This window comes from Cibotium barometz, chromosome 10, assembly GCF_041138505.1.
Source record: "Cibotium barometz isolate CiBa-2024 chromosome 10, ASM4113850v1, whole genome shotgun sequence".
NCBI classification, from domain to species: Eukaryota; Viridiplantae; Streptophyta; class Polypodiopsida; order Cyatheales; family Cibotiaceae; genus Cibotium; species Cibotium barometz.
Window position 1 is genome coordinate 30388628 of NC_141055.1, and position 20173 is coordinate 30408800.

The 20173-nt window shown below is 43.9% G+C and overlaps 1 protein-coding gene across 2 annotated transcripts in view; it reads right to left on the bottom strand.

Annotated features, from left to right (window-relative positions):
* The window catches only part of LOC147634770 (putative aldo-keto reductase 1), a 50060-nt gene extending 32698 nt beyond the window's left edge, over positions 1-17362 (bottom strand). Inside the window, exons 1-5 of one of the 2 annotated variants that reach the window (XM_086803955.1) lie at positions 17281-17300; positions 17158-17185; positions 16985-17056; positions 6107-6274; positions 5468-5668 (exon numbers count right to left, since the gene is read on the bottom strand). In XM_086803955.1, coding sequence (XP_086660081.1) covers positions 5468-5668; positions 6107-6274; positions 16985-17026 — 411 coding nt within the window. In that variant the 5' untranslated portion in view covers positions 17027-17056; positions 17158-17185; positions 17281-17300. Of the gene's footprint in view, positions 1-5467; positions 5669-6106; positions 6275-16984; positions 17057-17157; positions 17186-17280 lie in introns of both variants that reach the window. The other variant, XM_086803954.1, reaches the window with a different exon arrangement.
* Between the last annotated feature and the right edge of the window lie 2811 nt (positions 17363-20173).

The following is a 20173-nucleotide window of genomic DNA, read 5'->3' on the forward strand; positions in this document are numbered from 1 at the left end:
GGTGCAAAGATCGTGAAGATAGTGTGAAAGCTCAACTGCCTATCCCTGGATGGCGGCAGCCACCGACTCCGAGTCCCACTCCGTTCCCGGGGCTACACTCAAAGGAAAAGAGAAGATCATCACGCCACTCTCTGGCGTAGAAGGTCTAGAGTGATGAAAAACCACACATATCCGAATGGGGGCTATTGTCTCCTCAAAAATCTTGGCCATGGCCTTGGTGAAAAACTTGTAGGCGGTCCCAAGGAGTGTGATGGGTCTCCACTCCCGAAACTCCAATCTGTCTCACCGCCCTCCTTAGGAATCAAGTGAATCGAACCCTTTGAGAGCCTCTATGGCATGGAGCTTGTAGTCATAATCTCATTGAAGGCTGCTCGAGAAGGCCGCCTTCCATGAGATCCCAGTGGCAAAGAAAAAAGAAAACTAGAAGCTCGTCTGCCCCCGGGCATTTGCTTCTAGGAAAAGTCGTCAAGGCCTCTGCCAGCTCCTCTGCTGTGAAGGGAGTCAATAGAAAGGTCCGGAGAGCGGGGGAACCACCTCTCATGTGCCGCCAGACCCTCTCTTGCACGTCCACCACCTGTGAGGATAATGGGGCACCTGTGAGAAGGGATCTGAAAAAATCCGTGGCAATGGCTCTCTGGGGGGGGGGGGGGGGTGCGTGGGTGGGGGTGTCGAAAAAGATAGCTCCATCCTAGCCTCACAACCTCCGAATACCATCTCTCCGCTTGTGAGGGCCTGCAATCTCAAAGAAATCCCCGTTGACTCTATCTCTAGCCTGGGTCCAAAAGGAAGCTCTGGCATGGCACGTGTACTCCACCCTCCTCTCCTCTATGGATCTGATCTCTGTACGGGCGGCAACCAGCTGGCTCAATCCAAGGGCTACCGGGGAAACTCTCTTGAAGACGCTGGAGAGAAGTAAGACCTCGCCGAATGCTCCTCTCCTGCTCACAGAATCCCGCCAATCTACTCTATGCTGCCTTGATCTCGCCGAGGCCCGCATCCAAGGTGTGCGCGGACGAAGTCACCCTAAGGGAGGGACTGACGGATTGTGCTCCAGAAGGTGGCTCTACCTACAGCAACGTTCGGGACATAAACATTGAGGAAGCCCACACAATCCTCTCCAATCCTAATGGTAACCCACTGAGCTCGCTGTAAGCCCAACGGAGCGTGCAGTGATAGATGCAACCACGTGTATGAGAGATAAAGATAGAGAGAGAGAAGGGGGAGAGAAAGATGGGAATAGGGGATTCACATGGTACACCACGCTGAGCGAGGAATTAGCCCCGCCCCCTCTTCAAGAATTTATTTCAAGAACAATCCACGGGCTTTTCCAAGCCAGGACCAATACAACAAATGAATACAATATCAAACAAAGTGTCGATGTCGAGATCAGGCCGAGGTCGATGATGTGGCACAAGATAGTTGTCGAGCTCACCACGAGAATGACCCACAAGAGTCTTACACCAGGCTAGTACCAAAATCCAAAGAATCCAACTAATATTCTCACGTATCCATAAAAAGCTCTTTGTTCTCAATCCAATCTTTTCACTAAGAAAGGAGGAGGTGGCAGCTCCTCAAATGGAAGCAACCCCCCTCCCAAAGAAGGCGGCTAAAAGGAGGTGCCGATGGAAGAGTCAGGCAACAGCCCATAGGTGGTGGTGGAGGAGTAAATGGGTGATAGAAATCCAGCAAACAAGAGGCAAAAACGCCGGCTCTGGGGCAGCGGAGGCGCCAGCGGCGGCAATCGACGAAAAATCGGCTCTGGGGCGGTGGCGACGCCAATGGCGGGCGGCGGAGGCAGCCGGTGGCGGGCGGCGAAGGCAGCTCTGGGCAACGGCGCTTCTTCACAGGGGGTGGGGCAGCGGTGGTTGGTGATGCAAAGGGGGCCGCCGGTAGAGGGGAGGTAGAAAGGTGATGAAGAAGATAAGGTTCTTGCTTTTCCCAAGGGAGTTCTTCCACCTTCTTCTTCTATGAGCCTCCAATAGTTTTTCTATATCCACCAAGAGGGTGCATGGTCCTTTATATACTTGAGGAGATGCCTGCTTTTATCCATGCTTTGCTTTTGCCTTTATTCCCTAGCTTCTTTTTTATTCTCGCGCTTTTGCTTTGCCTCCTTCCTTTTGCTTTAATAATAGTCAAAGTGCTGGATGGAGGCTCATTTGCCTTCTTCTCTTTTGCTTGGTCAGAAGAGACTGCATCTGATAAAGCGGGTCTAGGGGTAGCTTCTCTTTGTCCTCCATGTGTGATAGATTGGGTTGATAAAGCGGGTCTAGGGGTAGCTTCTCTTTGTCCTCCATGAAGTAGGCTCAGTCCCTTGTTGGACCACCTTTAGCCACTCAAGGCGGCATCTTTCAAGTGCATACGAACCATGCAGAGTTTGGACTTTTCGGAGAAGTCTTCTCCTCCAAAGGCGACGTCAAACTGTTTGATGAAGGATAGAGCTTTCTGAGTGTCCCGCTTTCCATAGAAGGTATCAAACTTTACGCTCTTCGCTCCTAGCTTAAAATATGCTTTGCTGGATGGAGGCTCATTTGCCTTCTTCTCTTTTGCTTGGTCAGAAGAGACTCCATCTGATAAAGCGGGTCTAGGGGTAGCTTCTCTTTGTCCTCCATGTGTGATAGATCGGGTGGCTCTGGGTTCTTCTCTAAAGGAAACCCCTTTACCTCGTAAGGAGGATTTAGCGGCTTCCACACCTTCGTCTTCGGTACTCTGGTCTTTGATAAAATCTTCGAACATCTAGCCTCTTCTGTAGTCTTGTTCATTCTTGACTCTCAAGGCTAGGAACTCTTCATCTTGAAGATACTTTTTGAACTTTGATATTCTCCATGTTTAGCTGAAGTCATGACTACAATCTTGTGAGAGAGATTGACGGCCTTGGATCTCTTCTAGATGTCCTGGGTTGCCTCTATAGTTGTTCCCTTCTTGAGGCCCTTGGTCTCCCTCAACTCTTGACATGGTTCTGTCACCCCAGAAAAGATTTATTCCGAGGGCTCCGTGGGACCAACTAGCCTCACTGGAATCTGAGAATCTGAGGAGGAATCCCAGCAGGGTAACGGCCTCCAAACCGGAGGGGCCGGAGGTGGGACCCTCAGAGTGATAAATGCTCGAAACAGTTCTATGACATAATCGAATCCTCCTGTACTCTGCCAGCCTGGAGCACTCGGCAACTCCGCTCAGCTCTGGAAGTCGACTAGTGGCCTTGGCGCAGGCCAACGGTCTGCCACTCCACGGCAGCAAAGTCGTTCACGGTCGGGTCCTGGTGCTCTGCTGCCTGAAGGCCTGCAGCTCCCTCAGCCCCTTGAGGTTGATCTGAGCTAGGAAGAAGGGGAAGGGAGGGGGGGGGGGGGGGGGGGGGGGCACCGGAGGCAGTCTCCGAGACTAGCAACAAGGACAAGCTCTAGCAAGATCTCCCACCCATCGGCCTGCATATGAAGCATTGGCCTAGGAGGCTTGAGTACTCTGCTCTCTGCAGAATGGGGTCCCCCAGAGGCAAGGAAGGGATATGACATGAGGCACTATCTTCAGCGAGGCAATACAAATGCCAAGGGATGGAATCCCAACCGCCCGTGCGAGGGCCTAAGCGGCATTAGGGGGGGATTCCATCACTCTTCCAATGACTGCACCAATCACCGGGAGATTCCTTCGTGAGGCCTGGGAAGCAGACTGTCACGGGACAGCCTCAAACGCCACCCAATGAGAAGAGCATCAGAAAGAAGTTGCTTCATTAAGGCTCCATAAAATTGGACAACCTCTAGAGCTTTGGTGGTTAACCAAGTACTCCTTGCCTCTATCTCGTTTATTGCCTCCTGTTGGTGCTTTTGGTCCGCAATTTCCTCTAGTCAGGCCTTGGATGGCACAATTGACAAGCACACTTGACAGATGAGCCAAAGTCACATGGAACACTATCATTCACCCTAAGCAAGGAGGGCTGAATACTATAGATCCGGAAATCCAATGCACAGCGTTACTCCGCATGCAAGTTAGTGGTCAGAGGCTTTCTAACAAAGGCAGTCTACAAAACACCCTCTTCTCCGCTTCTGTGTCAGCAGTTATGTGATCTTGGAGCAAGATGAGACGTTTCTTGAGAGATCACAGGACAAGACAACAAATAGCTCATTGTGTGGAAAGATCTTATTAGACATGACCTTGGTCGTCCCCTGGGTGCTTCTGATTACATGCAGTGGCCAGGCTCGGAGAGATGCACACCGACAGTTGGAACTTGGATCTTGGTGTTAGCATATATCATCTCCTGTTGGTGGCTATTCTGGTGTCTACGGAGGCCATTTCCATGCTTAGGCATTCCCCATATTTTCCCATATTTTTGATGTGGGTTGCCCACCCTTTTTATGGCTATTATGCCTATTTTCAGGTCGTGTAAGAACCTAGGAGGCAATTGGCCAGCTCATATGTGGTGTATACATATGCTGCCCTCTTCCTCACATTTGCTTGATCACTTTGGTGAGCACCTTCAGCCCTCAAAATTGCAAAGTCTACTCCTTGCCTACGGGCTGATTGTATCCACTCTTTTCTTGAGGATTAGTGCATCAGCGTTTTGTTGTTTTCTCTCATCTCTTTCTTGGAGCTTCAGCATTTTTGTCATCACTCTACATCTTTCCGCTGCCCTCTGACATGGTATCAGAGCCCACAGGCGTCTAGACCTGGAATCACTGATTGGTGGTGATTTTCGCCGCATTTCCACACGAACTTGGTGGCTGTCCGCAGTGTTTCAAATTTCTTCTCCAGAGGGGCAGATCTGCATTTTTGCGTTCATTTTCTCCTCTTCGCTATCTTTCTATCCTGCCCACCCTCCCTACAAGTGCAAAGATCAGCTCTTGGGCTGTTTTGGTGGGTGCATTTTTCAGAGGAGGTACATCAGGGCACTCACCAACCTCGGGCGGTTCAAATACCCACTCTTCCAACTTTTCCTTTAGATGCCAAGCTGGATGGCACAAACTATGACATCTGGAAAGTTATTGTGGAAGCAATCTTGAAGACTTACGACCGTCTGGAGTTCATCACTCGACCGGTCCTCCAGACACCATAGAGGATGAGGATACGAGGGATGCCCTTACGCACGAAGCTGCTCTATGGAATCGGCTTACTGCCCGTGCCCAGTCATTCATTCTTCTAAGCTCTCAACCCTCAGTCATCGCTCACATCAAACAGGATACCCATGCACACAGAGGCAATTAAGCGCACCAGATCTTTTTCATCGACTCCCACTGCACTTTCTTGGCATCACAGCGCCCATGATTGACTGCGGTTAGTTTACACACTATGATGAGGATTTCTGGCTTTCAGCTGTGATCTTGTATTTGTTCTTTCTTACTTAAAAAAGAAGTCTCTTTTTTTCACAAAAAGAAAATCACTAGCTGCTTGGGATCCCATGTTTTCACTTAAGCCTCTAACATCCAATCATGAGCACAAGAGTCTACTTTGCAACAACACATCAATGCAGTCTCCTACGTACCGTCTCTTCGATTGGAACAGAAGTGTCAATACGATGCTGGTAGTAAAGATCAACGTAACTGACATCCAGCCTTTTCAGGCTGTCTTCACATGCTTTCCGTACATAATCCCTGCTGCCTTTCACCACAAGCTCACCATTTTCATACACATTGCCAAACTTTGTTGCAAGCTGAATTTTTTCTCGAGGCAGAAACTTAAGAGCCTGTTTGAGAGAAAGAGAAAAAGTCTTTCATTAGGCCTCAGAAAAGAAACCATTGTCAAAAAATTAAGCAATGACAGGGGGGAGAGATGTTAAAAAGTCAGATAATGGTCAGAAGAGCTCACTAAGGCTGGTTACACATAAAGGGTGCAGCCAGGGGTCATGACCACCCATGAGTCTTGGGCAGGCAATCTTGCCAGTTCAAGCCCCTACAGGTGGGGATTTATGTGTGACCAACCTAATTTAGCTAGTGAAGAAGCTTAGTTCGTAATAAGGACTTCTAGTTCCCAAATAGGATATGTGGGTTGGGCCATCAGCTTCAATATACAAATGAGGTGGTAAGCTTGCATCTAAACTTGAAGAAACTACCTTCCGAACCAAATCTAGCATGAAACGAGTTGAAATCAAAAGAAAAAAACCTTCTAAGCTACAAGAAGCTACCTTTCCAACCAAAACCTCATTTGTGAACGGGCCGTACATATCAGCAGTGTCAAAGAAGGTGACTCCTTGTTCATATGCATGCTTTATAAGATCAATGCCTTGTTCTTCAGTTGGGATCGGGTGGTAAGCTGTAGATAATCCCATGCACCCTAATCCAATTGCTGGAACCTGATAGAAAAGGGGATATACACCTTTGTAAGCTTTCAAAAATGGTTCCTTCTCTAAGCTTGAATGAGACAAAGACAAGCAAACAGTTTAAATGGGCTTCCTACTACTCAACAAGAAAACGTCCAATGACAAAATTAACTTCTTGAGAAAAGACTAACTAAAAATCTTCAAGCTTGTAAAATATAGTAGCCACAAAACACAAAAATGATTCAGTTAGCTGATCTTTTGTCTATTTGTCACCTCATCTTCACAATTCTAGGCCATGTGTATGAAGAAGACTGAACAGTTTCAATAAGACCGAGGCCATAGTACCTATTTAGTTCATTGCAACTGCATGAAACGAAATGTTTCATAAACGTTTCATTGCAATGAAACAAGTTTCTTTCATGGCCAATGGGAAAACCTACGAATTCCTGCGTTTTTTATCCAAAGAGCACGATTTTCGAAGAAAAAAATGTCTACAAGCGAATATGAAACAGATTGTATATATATATATGTATATATATATATACATATATATGTATACATATGTATACATATGTATGTATACATACATATGTATACATTTGTATGTATACATATGTATGTATACATGTGTATGTATACATACATACATATATATATATACATACATATATATATATATGTATACATATAGGCTGTGTCTAAATATGGTGGTTCAAGCACACAAAAGTGGAAATGCAATTTTTGTGGGGTTTGCTCGTGAGGGTCCATAATCCGTGTTAAGGCCCATTTCACAAGTTTAACCGAGTAAGGCATTGGTGCATGCAAACTTGTGCCTACAAACATTGAAGCCGAGCTACAAGAATGGAAAAGACAACAACTGGCAAGACGAAGTGGTGCACCTGTGCCTGAGGATATTGGGGCTAGTAAGGATACAGGTGATGCATCAAAGAGAACACGGTTGGGTTCAAAGAAAGATGGACAGAGCCAAGCAGGATTCGGGGGTGCTGGTATTTCCACTCCCACAGCAACACAAACCCCTTTACCCGCAGCACCCAGAGCCTCTCTAAAGAGAGCAAGCATTCAAGCAAGCATGCAAAAGCAGGCAATTAAAGATGCAACTAGGGAACTCACTAGGCTTTTCATCCAATGCACTTTGTCTTTTCACATTGTGCGCACACCACGATGGAAAAAGGCCATGAGGGCAATCAGCCGCATTGGATGTGAGTGGGAGGGACCCTCCTATGAGACCTTGTGCACTAAAGAGCTCAAAAGAGAGCAACAAGCAGTGAAGGTGGAGATGGAGCCACTTGGGGCAAGTATGGTTGCACATTGTTATGTGATGGGTGGTCAGATATATGCAAGAGGAATGTGTACAATATTTTCGTGTCCTCTTGCAAGGGCTATGTTTTTGTGTGCCATTGATGCATCTATGCCTAGGACAGTGGTGAGACAGGAGCGTTTATATGGTCACACCTCCGTGAGGCTATCATGGAGATAGGCCCACAGAACATAGTGCAGGTGGTCACTGACAATGGTAGCAACTGTGTCTCTATGGGACGGATGCTAGAGGATGAGTTCCCGCAGATTGTATGGACTCCATGTGCATCCCATACCCTAGACTTGCTCATTGAAGATCTTGCCAAGATCAGGCGGATTGCTGACATCTTTGACACTGCACGTAGCTTGGTGAAGTTTGTTACCAAGAGGCCCAAGGTCGTGCCAATAGTGACCTTGAGCTTCCGAAGCCCTCACAAACCAGGTTTGCATATATGTTCATTGTGGTTGAGAGGGTAGTGAGAGTCCGACAGGGACTCATACGCACAGTGGTCTGTCGAGAGTGGATGAGCTGGGATGGCAGTTGCTTTTGCATGCGGAGTGATGCAAGAAGATTGGTGGAAGGAGGCAGAGGCTTTAGTGAGCGCTCTTCAACCAATATATAGTGTTCTTCGCATCACTAACATGAAGGGCAACACTCTTGGACTCTTGTACGAGTTCATGGACCGGATTGGAGAGGCTCTTAACCAATGCGCTCTCTTGATAGATGAGAGGTATTGAACTTCCAACTAGTTGCCTTCTTGTTGTAACTTGTATTATAAGCTTTAGCTAAGAGCTTTGATCATTCATGGCTAATTTTCAGGGTTGAGGACATTCAACGAGTTTGGAACGACCGGTGGGATTGGTTCCATAGACCAATCCACACGGTTGCCCACATATTGCACCCTCGAGTCTCTCTGCCATAGTGAGGCTGTAACTATTTGGTCCTCCTAGCTCTTTTCACATGATGAAATTCATGCCCGGACACCAGACAGGTGGAACAAGACATGGGGACAGGGTCCATAAGGTTTGATTAAGAAAAAGCACCATTCTAGGTCAAAAAGCAAGAAAAAGCAAAAAGTCAAATAGGGTTGACCACGAGCCAAGGGCACCATTGGAAAGAGTAGACTGAGCCGGACCAAAGAGCTAAAAGGCGCTTTCTCAAAAAGCAGCTCTAAGGCCAAAAAGCAAGGTCTTAAAGCCAGAAAAGCAAAGCACCAAAAGTTGAGTAATATTTTATTAATAAAAGTAAAAAGAGCAAAAGCATAAAGGTTTTTTTTTAAGGCAAAAAGTAGGGTCTCTTACAAGTATAAAAAGGATTGGACTTCTCTTGTACCATGAACAAGATCATTGAAGATTGAAGCAGATTGTGGAGTGTGTGTGGGCATCATTATGATCATGGAGAGCTTCTTCTTCGCCATCAACACCTTCTCCAACTTGCTTTTCAGATGTACGGCAGTCCTAGACTTGTATGGGCATATGCATGGGCGATACGGACACGTGTATGGACTGTACGAACCCCCCAAAAAAACTCCAAAAACCCTAAAACTGCTCAAAAACCCCTAAAAACTGCTTTTTGGAGGTTTTTATCACCCGAAAACCATTAAAACAAGTTTTATATTAGTTTTCTTGCCAGAAACAGCTTCTCTAGGGTTTTCATCATCAACAAGGCTATAGGAATTGTGGAGATTATTCATAGGATGAGCGAGTGGATTTAGAACTTGGACTTGGATACATTGGATTTGGATATTTGGATTTGGTTCTAGCCCAGTGAGAGATATTTGAAGGTCATCCTCGTGGTGTGCTCAACATTAGAGATCTTGTTGTAACATGCGGAAGCTTCGGGGAAGATCGGTAACTTCAATGCTCAAAAATCAGCACACTTGTCACGACGGAATTAACGCACAAAACTGAATGAAGATGTGCAGAAAATAGAGGGATAGAGGGAGAGAGGAGAGGACACAGTATTGGGTCCCAAATACCCTCTATAGGGCCCCCACCACGAATGGTGTATTTGCTTTATTAGAATGATGCAAATCTGAAAAGAAAATACAGAAAACTTGACCTTTCTTGGCTGAGATAACTCTACCCTTGACCAGTAGTCCTTCACCCCTTTGCGAAGCAAATCCTTGGCTGTCCTGGCCCTTTGATTGCCTTAGCTCTTGGTGAATTATGAGATAACACAATGATTTGTGGCTTTGGTATTTATACTACCCAATAAAGGCAGTCGGCCAGCTTAAGTCCAGGCGGCTGTCTCTATTTCTGCCCACGACTGAATAAATCCGCAATTAATGCCATTAAATGCTGAATAAATCAGTGCATGTTCTCATGGCTGGCTAGGCATTAGGCGCTTGTTTTTTAATAGGCCTAGGCACTGTATGCATGCTGTTTGGAGACTGGGCAGCCTGTATGGGCTGCCCCATACTTGCCCTTACAGCCATAAAAAGACTGGACAACTTGTATGCTACCCCTGGCCTACCCCTAGGGCTGTCCCACAGCCCTCCATGGCCTATCCATGGCTAGTGGATACAGCCAGGGACTTCCTGGCCCTCATGGGGGTGGTTTTACACTGTCCCCATACCCACACAAGTACTTGGGTTGGCCCCTTTCCTATAAGCAAAAACCCTAGCTTGTCTACACAATGATCTGGCATCCAATACCATACCAGATACACAGAATCACTTACATCATTCCAAAGGGATACTCACAGCGCGGACTGGCACTGTTTCATGTGCAGGACGATGCACACCTGACCTTGGACTCATGTGCAAGACAATGCACACCTGACCTCGGACAACTGGGATGGAACCCTGGCTGACTCGTCCCGGACTGGGCTCACATGGGACCAGTTTACCATCCCAGGTCCTGCACCTTCTGTACAGATATGTCTACGTGGCATCCAAGTGCGGGATGCACGTGACATCCCCTTCTGCTTAACTTGACGGAAGCAGCATAGGCTCCAAATATTCCGTCAATAACGCCAGATAGTCGTCGAAAAACTCTTTGTCAAGCCATACCGCTTCGTGGGTCCCTTAGTCCTGAAACTTCGTGAGGAACTGTCTGTGTCTTCGGCCTAAGCCATGCTTGAAACGGTGCAGAAGGATCTGTTCTAGAACCATAACTTCTACTTCATCAACAATATCTGGTTCCGCCTCGTCTTTAACTTCTGAAGGGATCGGACCTGCATATAGCTTTAACCAACTGACGTGAAACACATCGTGCATAGTCCAACTCAGAGGTAGCTTCAACTGCATGGAAACCACATTAATCTTCTTCTGGATGGAAAAGGGTCCGAAGCTCCTGAAAGACAACTTTGGGCATCGCTTGCCCACCTGCTTCAACCTTTGCTTCATAATTCAAAGATAAACCCAATCCCCTTCCGAAAACTTCATATCCCTTCGGTCTTTATTGGCCTGTCGAGTATAGGCCTCTTGCGCTTTAGCCAACCTGTCTTTTACTGCCTCTAAAATCTCCTGGTACGACTCCGTCACTCTGTTCACTTCAGGTACTAAAGACGAGGTCCTGGTCAAAAACGACTGGAAAGGTCTTCCAAACGCTACTTCATATGGAGACTGCCAATAGCTGAAGAAAAAGAATCATTCAGAACAGCTTGAACTAAAGGCAAATATGATTCCCACTTACCTTGCTGATCATGGACATAACACTTGAGCACATCAAAGGCCAACTGGTTGTATATCTCTGTCTGGCCATCCGACTGTGGGTGGAATGTACTGGAAAAATTCAATTTAGTACCAAAGTTATCAAACAATGCCCTCCAAAAATGACTGGTAAACTTGGCATCTCGGTCTAACACTATGGTCCTAGGAATCCCGCCAATCGGATACCAATGCCTCGGGCAACATCCTCGGCGGTTACATTGGCCCTACAAGGAATAAGCATAACAAATTTGCTAAATCTATCAACTATAGTTAAGCACTAAGTATTACGCTTACTCGGACTGGGAGGCAGATTCGTGAGTGACAAAGTCCATTGAAATATCTTGAAAAGGTCCCTCAAGAATTGGTAAGGACTGTAACAACCCTATCTTCTTTCCACGAGAAGCTTTCACCTTTTGACAAATATCACAGCGTTGTATATATGTAAACACATCTCGTCTCATCTTTGGCCAATAATATTTCCATTCCAATTTCTCCAGAGTCGAATTCATGCCCCTATGACCACCAGTAATGGCGTCATGGGCATCATGGAAAAGAGCTGCCCTAAACGACTTCATGACACACAGTTGGCCTTTGTAGAAAAGCCAACCATCGCGTATCAAAAAGTGGCATGGTCCTGTGGCATCCAATGCCTGTTCCCACTGTGTACCGAATTCGTCGGAATCCGTGTACATGTGCTTCACGTCATCTAGTCCTGTACCAACAAGGTCAAGTCTAGTGGTCTGAATCGAAGTCACTTCTCCCTCCCTACTCAAAGCATCAACCACTGGATTGGTCTTTCTTGGAAGGTACTCAATCATACCACTGAATTGCTGGAATATTTGGCTCCAGCGGTGTGGTCGGTCACTCCCCTGTGCACTTGGCATTGTCTGAATCCAGCGTAATGCCTAATGGTCCGTGCGAGCCTCAAAGTCATGGCCATACAGAAAATGTTTCCAATGTTTCAAGGCTTGTATAACTGCTAGGAGTTCACAATTCTCTGCGGACAGTAACTTACGAGACACGTAAGCTACTGGATGACCATTATGTTGTAACACACCTCCAATTGCGCGCTCGGGCATTCGTAAAGCAAAATGGCATGGCCACAAATTCATAGTGGGCCCGTTTCATACGGAAGGCTATCTTGGAGATGTCCCCCTCCACAATCCTCACCTGGTGGTACCCACTCTTTATATCAAGTTTCGAGAACACCTTTGCTCCATTCAGCCTCTCGAGAATATAATCTATTCGAGGCATTGGGAATCTACTCTTGATAGTCAACTTATTGAGTGCACGATAATCGACACACAAACGGAAAGACCCATCTTTCTTCTCGACAAATAAGATCGGGGCTGCAAATGGCGACACGCTGGGGCAGATGAAGCCAGATTGCAACAATTCTTGGAGTTGGCGGTCCAACTCCGATTCCATTGCCTTAGAAAGGCGATACGGAAACTTCCTCGGGGGTTCCGAGCCTGGGAGGAGGTCAATCTTGTGGTCCTCCGGTCTAGACAGGGGGAGCCGGGGAGGGAGACTGTCCCGAAGAAAAATCTTTTGGAACTTTTCATGGAGAGCCGAGTACTTCTTGGAAGCACTGGCCACCGTCTGGGCTGTCTGGATGTATATCATCGCACAATGTGCGCCTTTCCTGACTACTTGCTTAGCCTGCAAGTGGCTTATGAGCGGAAAGTTTGGAATTCCTGGCTCACACTTAATGGTCACTGGGGCGTTTGACACATTCCGATTGATCTGGAACGTGTGCTTGTCCCACTTGACATCAGGAAGAAACTTGTGAAACCACTGAATACCCAAAATTATGTCCGCTCCTACAAGAGGGGCAACCATAAAATCACGCACAAATTCTATGCCCTGAACAACTAACTTAGCACCTAGAGCTTCATACTTGACGCTCGTATCATGCCTGTGCTAAAACCCTCAACCTGTTTGTCCACCAAAGTCAAGACGAAACGGGCACGCCGAGAGGCCTGGCCCTCTTCCATACAAAGAAGAGGAACAGGTTGTCTACTACTCAGTTGGAGCGGTTAGTGTATTGCCATTGCAATTTTCGCCTAATTGGACAGTCGGGCAATCCGATAGAGCCTCACCAGGTCAATGTCGATAAAATCGACATTGAGAAGATGAAAGATGTCCCATAGATTCCTCATGAGGTGCGCGACATATATGCCATATTGTATGAGGAGTTGATGGCACCTGCTCATGACACACGAGCATCTACAGCAGCATTATCAGGAGGTGCTAGTACTAGTGCAGCAGCACAGACGAGTGCAGTAGCTGAGGCAGCATCGTACTCTTTTGAGTGACGTTGAGTCTACAGAGGGGACTCCTGATGAGGACATCGAGGATGTTGAGGATTGAGTGCCCAGACTCCAGATTGAGGACTCTAGTCTTTGGGGCTTCTAGTTTACTATTTGTCAACGAGTCATGCATAATTGCATCTATCAACATGCTTTACTTTGTGTAATTCAGACTTCAGTTTACTTTTTTTGTATCAGCTCAAGATTCAAACTTTTTGTAATCACTTTGAGTGCCATTATTGATGATGGAATCCAAATCTTGATTCTTGAAGTTGCCAGTTTATTTATGCCAATTGGTCAGTGACTCAGTTGGGTGCCCACTATAACTATAACTAGGTCACCCAGATTCTTTAGTTTGAGCTTGTAAACATGTTTTAATGTGTAAATGATGTATATATATATACCTAGATGAATCCAGGAACATGCCCAAATTCACCTTTTAGGAATGTGTATGTTATATACTCATGGTAGTCAACCCACAAGACTATATAACTATCAACTCCATTATGCATAGTATGGACTAGCGACTACGACATCCCCACTAACGTCATTAGTGCCCAATAGTGGGTGTAAAACTCTGTATCAAGATATGCTCTCACACACGCACTCCACACACACACACACACACACATAAAAGCATATATTCACACAAAGCCCTTCGTACTAAGTTTCTGTTAAACCTCCGAAGATGCAAGGAAGGCAACATATTATAAACTTATATATAAATTTTGGGGCATGTAGGAAAGGCAACATATTTTTAACATATTATAAACTTGTATATAAATTTTGGAGCATGTAACCCCTTTTTTTGTATGAAACGTTTTTTAAACTTCTAGGAAATGAAAGAAACGTTTATGAAACACGTTTCATGAAACGCCTACCAACTATGATACTATCACCAATAGTTACAAGTCTTAACAAGATAAGCTATCATTTGAAATGTCCACCAAGCACAAGAATAGCATAGGATAGAATGAAGAAGAAGAACAAAATTGATTCTGCATGCAAATAAATCAAGAAGATAGACAACCCATGAAGGAGACTACAACGCTTTGGCCAAATTCATGAAGTCAACGTATTGGTAACTTTTTGGTCCAAACAGTACGACACACGACAACTTGTCTGGATAAATGGAACCCCTTGGGTAACCTTTTCAAACCACGGATAATCACTGGAACTAGAAGTCCTCGGCAACCATGATGGCATGATGTTGCCAAGTGACGATTGGGTCTCCACTTGGGAAAGCACGTAATAAAATGTGAACTGCAGTGTGTTATTGACAACTTAGCTTTCGGCACTATTTCAAGAGAAATCAGTTCCTTGCTATCTTCTTCCTATTGCCGGCTGGCCATACAGTTGTATGGAGCCTAGGGACCGCCTCAAGACTAAGTGCCACAGGGTCTTAAAGACCCTTGTCAGGTGACATCAATGGATGACATTGATCAAAATCACGACACCTTTTTTGGACCGTCGGATAAAGTAAACTAGGTCTAGTAAACTAGGGGTGAAAAACATAGAATATAATGACTTGAAACCACATGGTTTCGTTGCTTGAAGGTATAGTGTAGTGGTAAGATTTTTCCAATGGTGACCCAAGGTCTCGAGTTCAAATCCTCTTCTGCACATAACATCTTGCTCCAAAATTTTCTTAGTCCCAAACCCAAATTCACCCTCATTCCATGATGTAAACTAGGAAGTAAACTATAATTTGCTAAGTAAACTAGGAAGTAAACTATAATTTGCTAAGTAAACTAAGAAGTAAACTATGCCCGCTTAGTAAACTAGGAAGTAAACTATGATCGCTTAGTAAACTAGGAAGTAAACTATGCCCGTTTAGTAAACTAGGAAGTAAACTATGATCGCTTAGTAACCTATTTTACTGGCCCTAGTTTACTTTATCCGACGGCCCAATAAAGGTGTTGCGATTTTTTATCAATGCCATCCATTGATGTCACCTAACAAGGGTCTTTAAGACCCCGTGGCACTTAGTCCGGAGGGCCTAACCGGTTGGTGTGTACCTGCTGTTGAGCACCCTGGTGCTCATGTGCGTTGGTTTTGATGCATGTTTGGTTCCTATTGTGCCTGGGGGCATTGCCCATGAAGTGTAGCAGCTGCAGACACTTTAACACAATCATTGACCTCCGCCGCTAGTCCTACAGAGTACCAGCTTTTCAATAACGGGGCTCAGAGAGCCATGTGCTCATATAGGAGCGCTAGTGTTGTGCATGGCCCCGGAACATGAGTGATGTGTTCTCTCATCTTTAGGAAGGTAAGGATTGCATGTGATTATTCATCTGGCGACCAGCAGCAGTAGGATGGCGATGATGATGGTGAATTTAGATTTCAGTGCATGGCAGCAAGGCGTTGGCTATGGAAGCCCTTGTGCTCAACGTTTCCCTATAGGAGATGGTAGACTAGTCAGCTTGCAGAGAATCGTGAGTGATTAGGCCCATACACCAACAACCACTTGTTGGAAGCCCACACCACACTTGGCATACTTGCCTTAAGTGTGTGTTAACCACTTGGATGATGGTATTGTCATGTGAGACGATGGTATCTCAACCATGAATGCAACGCAGTCCAGATTGTCCATCCTTGATCCTCGTATATGCATAAAATATTTGTTGTCACCTCTAATCAAGTTTCTTGTCCTTCGTTTGTTGATCTGGATTGAAAAGAATCTGATCTAGACCTTCCATTTAGGTGGTTTATCATCAGTAGATACCTCAGGCTCAAGCCCCTAATATCATCGTAGAAGACTGGCATAAAGGGCATCATGAATCCTCCAATCATCCACTTGATCTGTCAGTAGAATTGCATCAGATCTGTCCATATTGGTGCATCAGATCAACATTGATGCATTGGGTTGTCCAAGTCAAGTGGTGCCTAGGACGGCAGCTCATTGAAGAGTGAAACAGCTCATGCTTTTCGAAAGAAGGAATGTGTATGTTTATGGAGGAATCAACTGTTCTTGTTGCTGACAGTGCACACCAGAATTCAAGTAGGTAATATGTATTCAATCAAGCGGTTTCATTGTAAGGGCCTTCAAGAGGAGTACGGCTAGTAAAAAACAGTTTGGGCTCTAAAGACATTTACATGGATTTTCTTCTAAATTCCCTCCACAACCCTGTGAGAAATTGCCGGCACGCTGCATCCGAGTCTCAAAAAAATTTCCTTGAGAGAGGCCATTTGATGTCCAGGCAGCTCCGAGCCAAGAGCAAACTCTACTAACACTCTTTCATGCAGACTTCATGATCCCATGTGCTTTTACCAGTGGAAATAGCAAGGATAGCAGTGATACCCATCATGATCATTATGAAAATAGTGATAGAGATAATGGTGAAATTAGCAGTGATAGACATGAAGACCATAGTACACCATATGCTGCTATGCATACACATACATACATGAAGATATACAAACAGGTAATGAACAAGATATAGGGACTGTAATCAAACCTGGAGGCCTTGCATTCCAAGTCGACGAAATGGAAGAGACATACTGGAGTGTTCAGCTATGCAAAGGTGGAGCTGACACACACACACACACACACACACACACACAAACGCATCAGCAGGAAGATCAAAGAAGAAATAACCATAAGCAAGTCGACGAAATAGAAGAGACATACTGGAGGGTTCAGCTATGCAAAGGTGGAGCTCACACACACACACACACACACACAAACGCATCACCAGGAAGATCAAAGAAGAAATAACCATAACCAAGAAGATGCATAGCCATAGCCACTCACCGACGAAGCGTGACGGTGACCACAACGTGAACAGAGAAACTAGCAACAATTCATCGCGTATAGGCTTTTGCGTCAAACGTTTGTTCTCACTGCCCGGCCGTTTACCCGGTCAATGCACTGCCCGCCCATCGATTTCTGAAAAAAAATAGTGAAAAAACAATTTGGTTAATCTATAAAAACTCTATTTTACTGTTTCCCTCGGGCACATAGTCTAGTGGTAGAACGGTTGGGTTCCATTATGGAAGAGTTTGTGTGAGCCGATGGAGTAATCCACCTTCCCAACACAAAAACCATATTAGTGTTGTAAAAACGATGGTAAGATTATAAAAACCTATAACAGTGGTGGCAAAGATTATAGTATTATGGTAGAATCATGGGGCACATTTCAATAAAGCTGCCAACTAGTGCTCAATGCTCGAAATAAAAAGCATCATAGTGTACTTGTACCGGCTAGAATTAAGAAATACCGACAGAGATTTTACGTAGTCGTTTAAACTAAGCAGTAGCCTTTAAAATCTTATTTAAAGGAAAAAATATTTTTTTTTAGTTATAAAATCAGAATATTGTAGATATTTCAAAAATTAAAACCGGACAGATTTAAGAGTTGTCCTTATTTTGATTGATTTAAAAATATGTTTTTCTCGAGACCTGGTGCTCACGGAAAAAAATAAATTCCTAGCCACTTAAAAAAAAAGGACAAGATTGGAGTATGGCCAGATTTGCTTAATTAATTTTTTGTAGTTGGTTTGTTTTATAACTAAAAATAGTAAATTCTAGTCAATTTTCTTCAAGAAAAAGTTTGTTTATAATCCTATGATTTTTGGATTTCAACCATTGCTTCAAGAAAAAGTCAAAGTTTTGCTAGGATTTTTGGATTTCAACCATTACAAAATACACTAAAAGCCATGATTTTTTTAAGCACTGCTACCAACAACTAGCTTCCAAGTCAATAAATTTTATGGAGTGACTTTTAATAGCATTCAAATTTTTCACAAAATGAGCGGAGCTCCAAGATAACATTCAGAGAATTCAGCTTCCCATAGAGAGGGGCAAAATTTAGCCATTCAAGAGCTCCAAATATCAAAGCTAGGATTAAAACATTAGTCGGGGTCTTAATGACAAACCTACTAAATCCATACTATTATTCATGCTAAATCTATCCATACTTCCTCCCTCGCTCGCCACAATGGCAGCTCCCCTGTTCGAGCATAAGGGAAAAACGGCAACGTGCGAGACTCTTCCTAGTAGAGTTTTATGGCAAAAGCAAAATAAGGTCCATGGAGAAGGCAAGGCTCATAAGGTTATTCAGGTGTCGAATTGGTTTATCTTTTTTTCTAGACCTCAAAAGAGTCTAGATTTCTTTGAGAGTTACGCTCCTACCCCTTCCTATGAGCCATCAACTTTCTTCACATTTAATAAATGAATTGTTTTGGTCTGTCTTAAGCTTAATTATAAGTACATGGTGTGGTTATTCATGTAATTACCAATATTAGGCTATTTATTTATTTTTATGAATATATATATATACATATACACATATACATATATACATATACATATATATATATATATATATATGTATGTATATATATATATATACATATATATATATATATATATATATATATATATGTATATATATATATACATATATATATATATATATATATATATATATATATATATATATATATGTACATATATATATATATATGTACATATATATGTGTATATATATATATATATACATACATACATATATATATATATAATTTATTTGTTATTTTGTGCTAGACAATTCGTTGTTATGGTGGAGAAGATTAGGATTATGAAATAGCCAATATTACCTTTGGTTCTATAGTTTCTCTCTTTATGCATACATAAGAGTTGTGAGGTATTTGTGATGGGTCGCAAACCAGATCTAAGAGGGGAGAGATTGTGTGTGGATTCATACTTGGAGGAGTGTGGTGGTTTTTGGCTTGTTCATGTTGGCCTAGTACTTGCTTCGTGGTGGTTGATTGCTTGGCCCACTGGTAGTGGTAGTTTCCACGTGTGGACATTGCGGTGAGTGTTAGTCACCGGCTTGGCCGAACCAAGAGGATGCATATCACTGGCCATTTTATTTTTAAAATATATAGTAAATGTTTTTTAAGTTATTCCTTTGGTTAAAAAATCAAAAGTACACTAACTTACTTCGGAACAAAGATAATAAAAGAAGTAAGGGAGAGTTTCTTTTGTGAATTGGACACAAGTGGGAGGGATAGCTCTCTTGACTTTGGTATTTTACTATCTCAATCTATGAATTAAAAATTTCAACCACCACGGGCCTAGATGGTGTTCCATTGGAATTTTATACTTAGCATTAGCCTTGGGTTGGATCTCACCTCTTGAGGCTTACCCATTCTTCCTTCAAAAAGGGGTCTATCAATAGTTGGAGAGTCATTATTATGTTTAATGTCTCCTAATAGCACTGAGATTATTCCTTCTAATGGATGCCTTCATCGACCTAAGCAAAAAGGTTTATCAAGGGTGGGCACATAATAATTTATTGGTAAGGCTCTGGCACTGAGATTGTTCCTTTTAATGGATGCCTTCATCATAGACCTAAGCAAAAAGGTTTATCAAGAGTGTGTGTGCATCCTAAAAGCCATCATGCCTTCATCATAGACTTTTAAAAAAAAAGGTTATATCAAGGGTGCATCCTAGAAGCCATCATCTCCCTTTGGGGAGATTTTTTACAGTGGTAGGTTGCTACAATGTGATATCAACTTCATTAAAATTGACATTGACTTGTGGCTTATGATAGAATAAATTAATACTTCATTCCTCAATCTCTCAAGGATGGAGTGTTTAGACCTAATTTTATATCGATGATTAGCTCTTTACTATATAG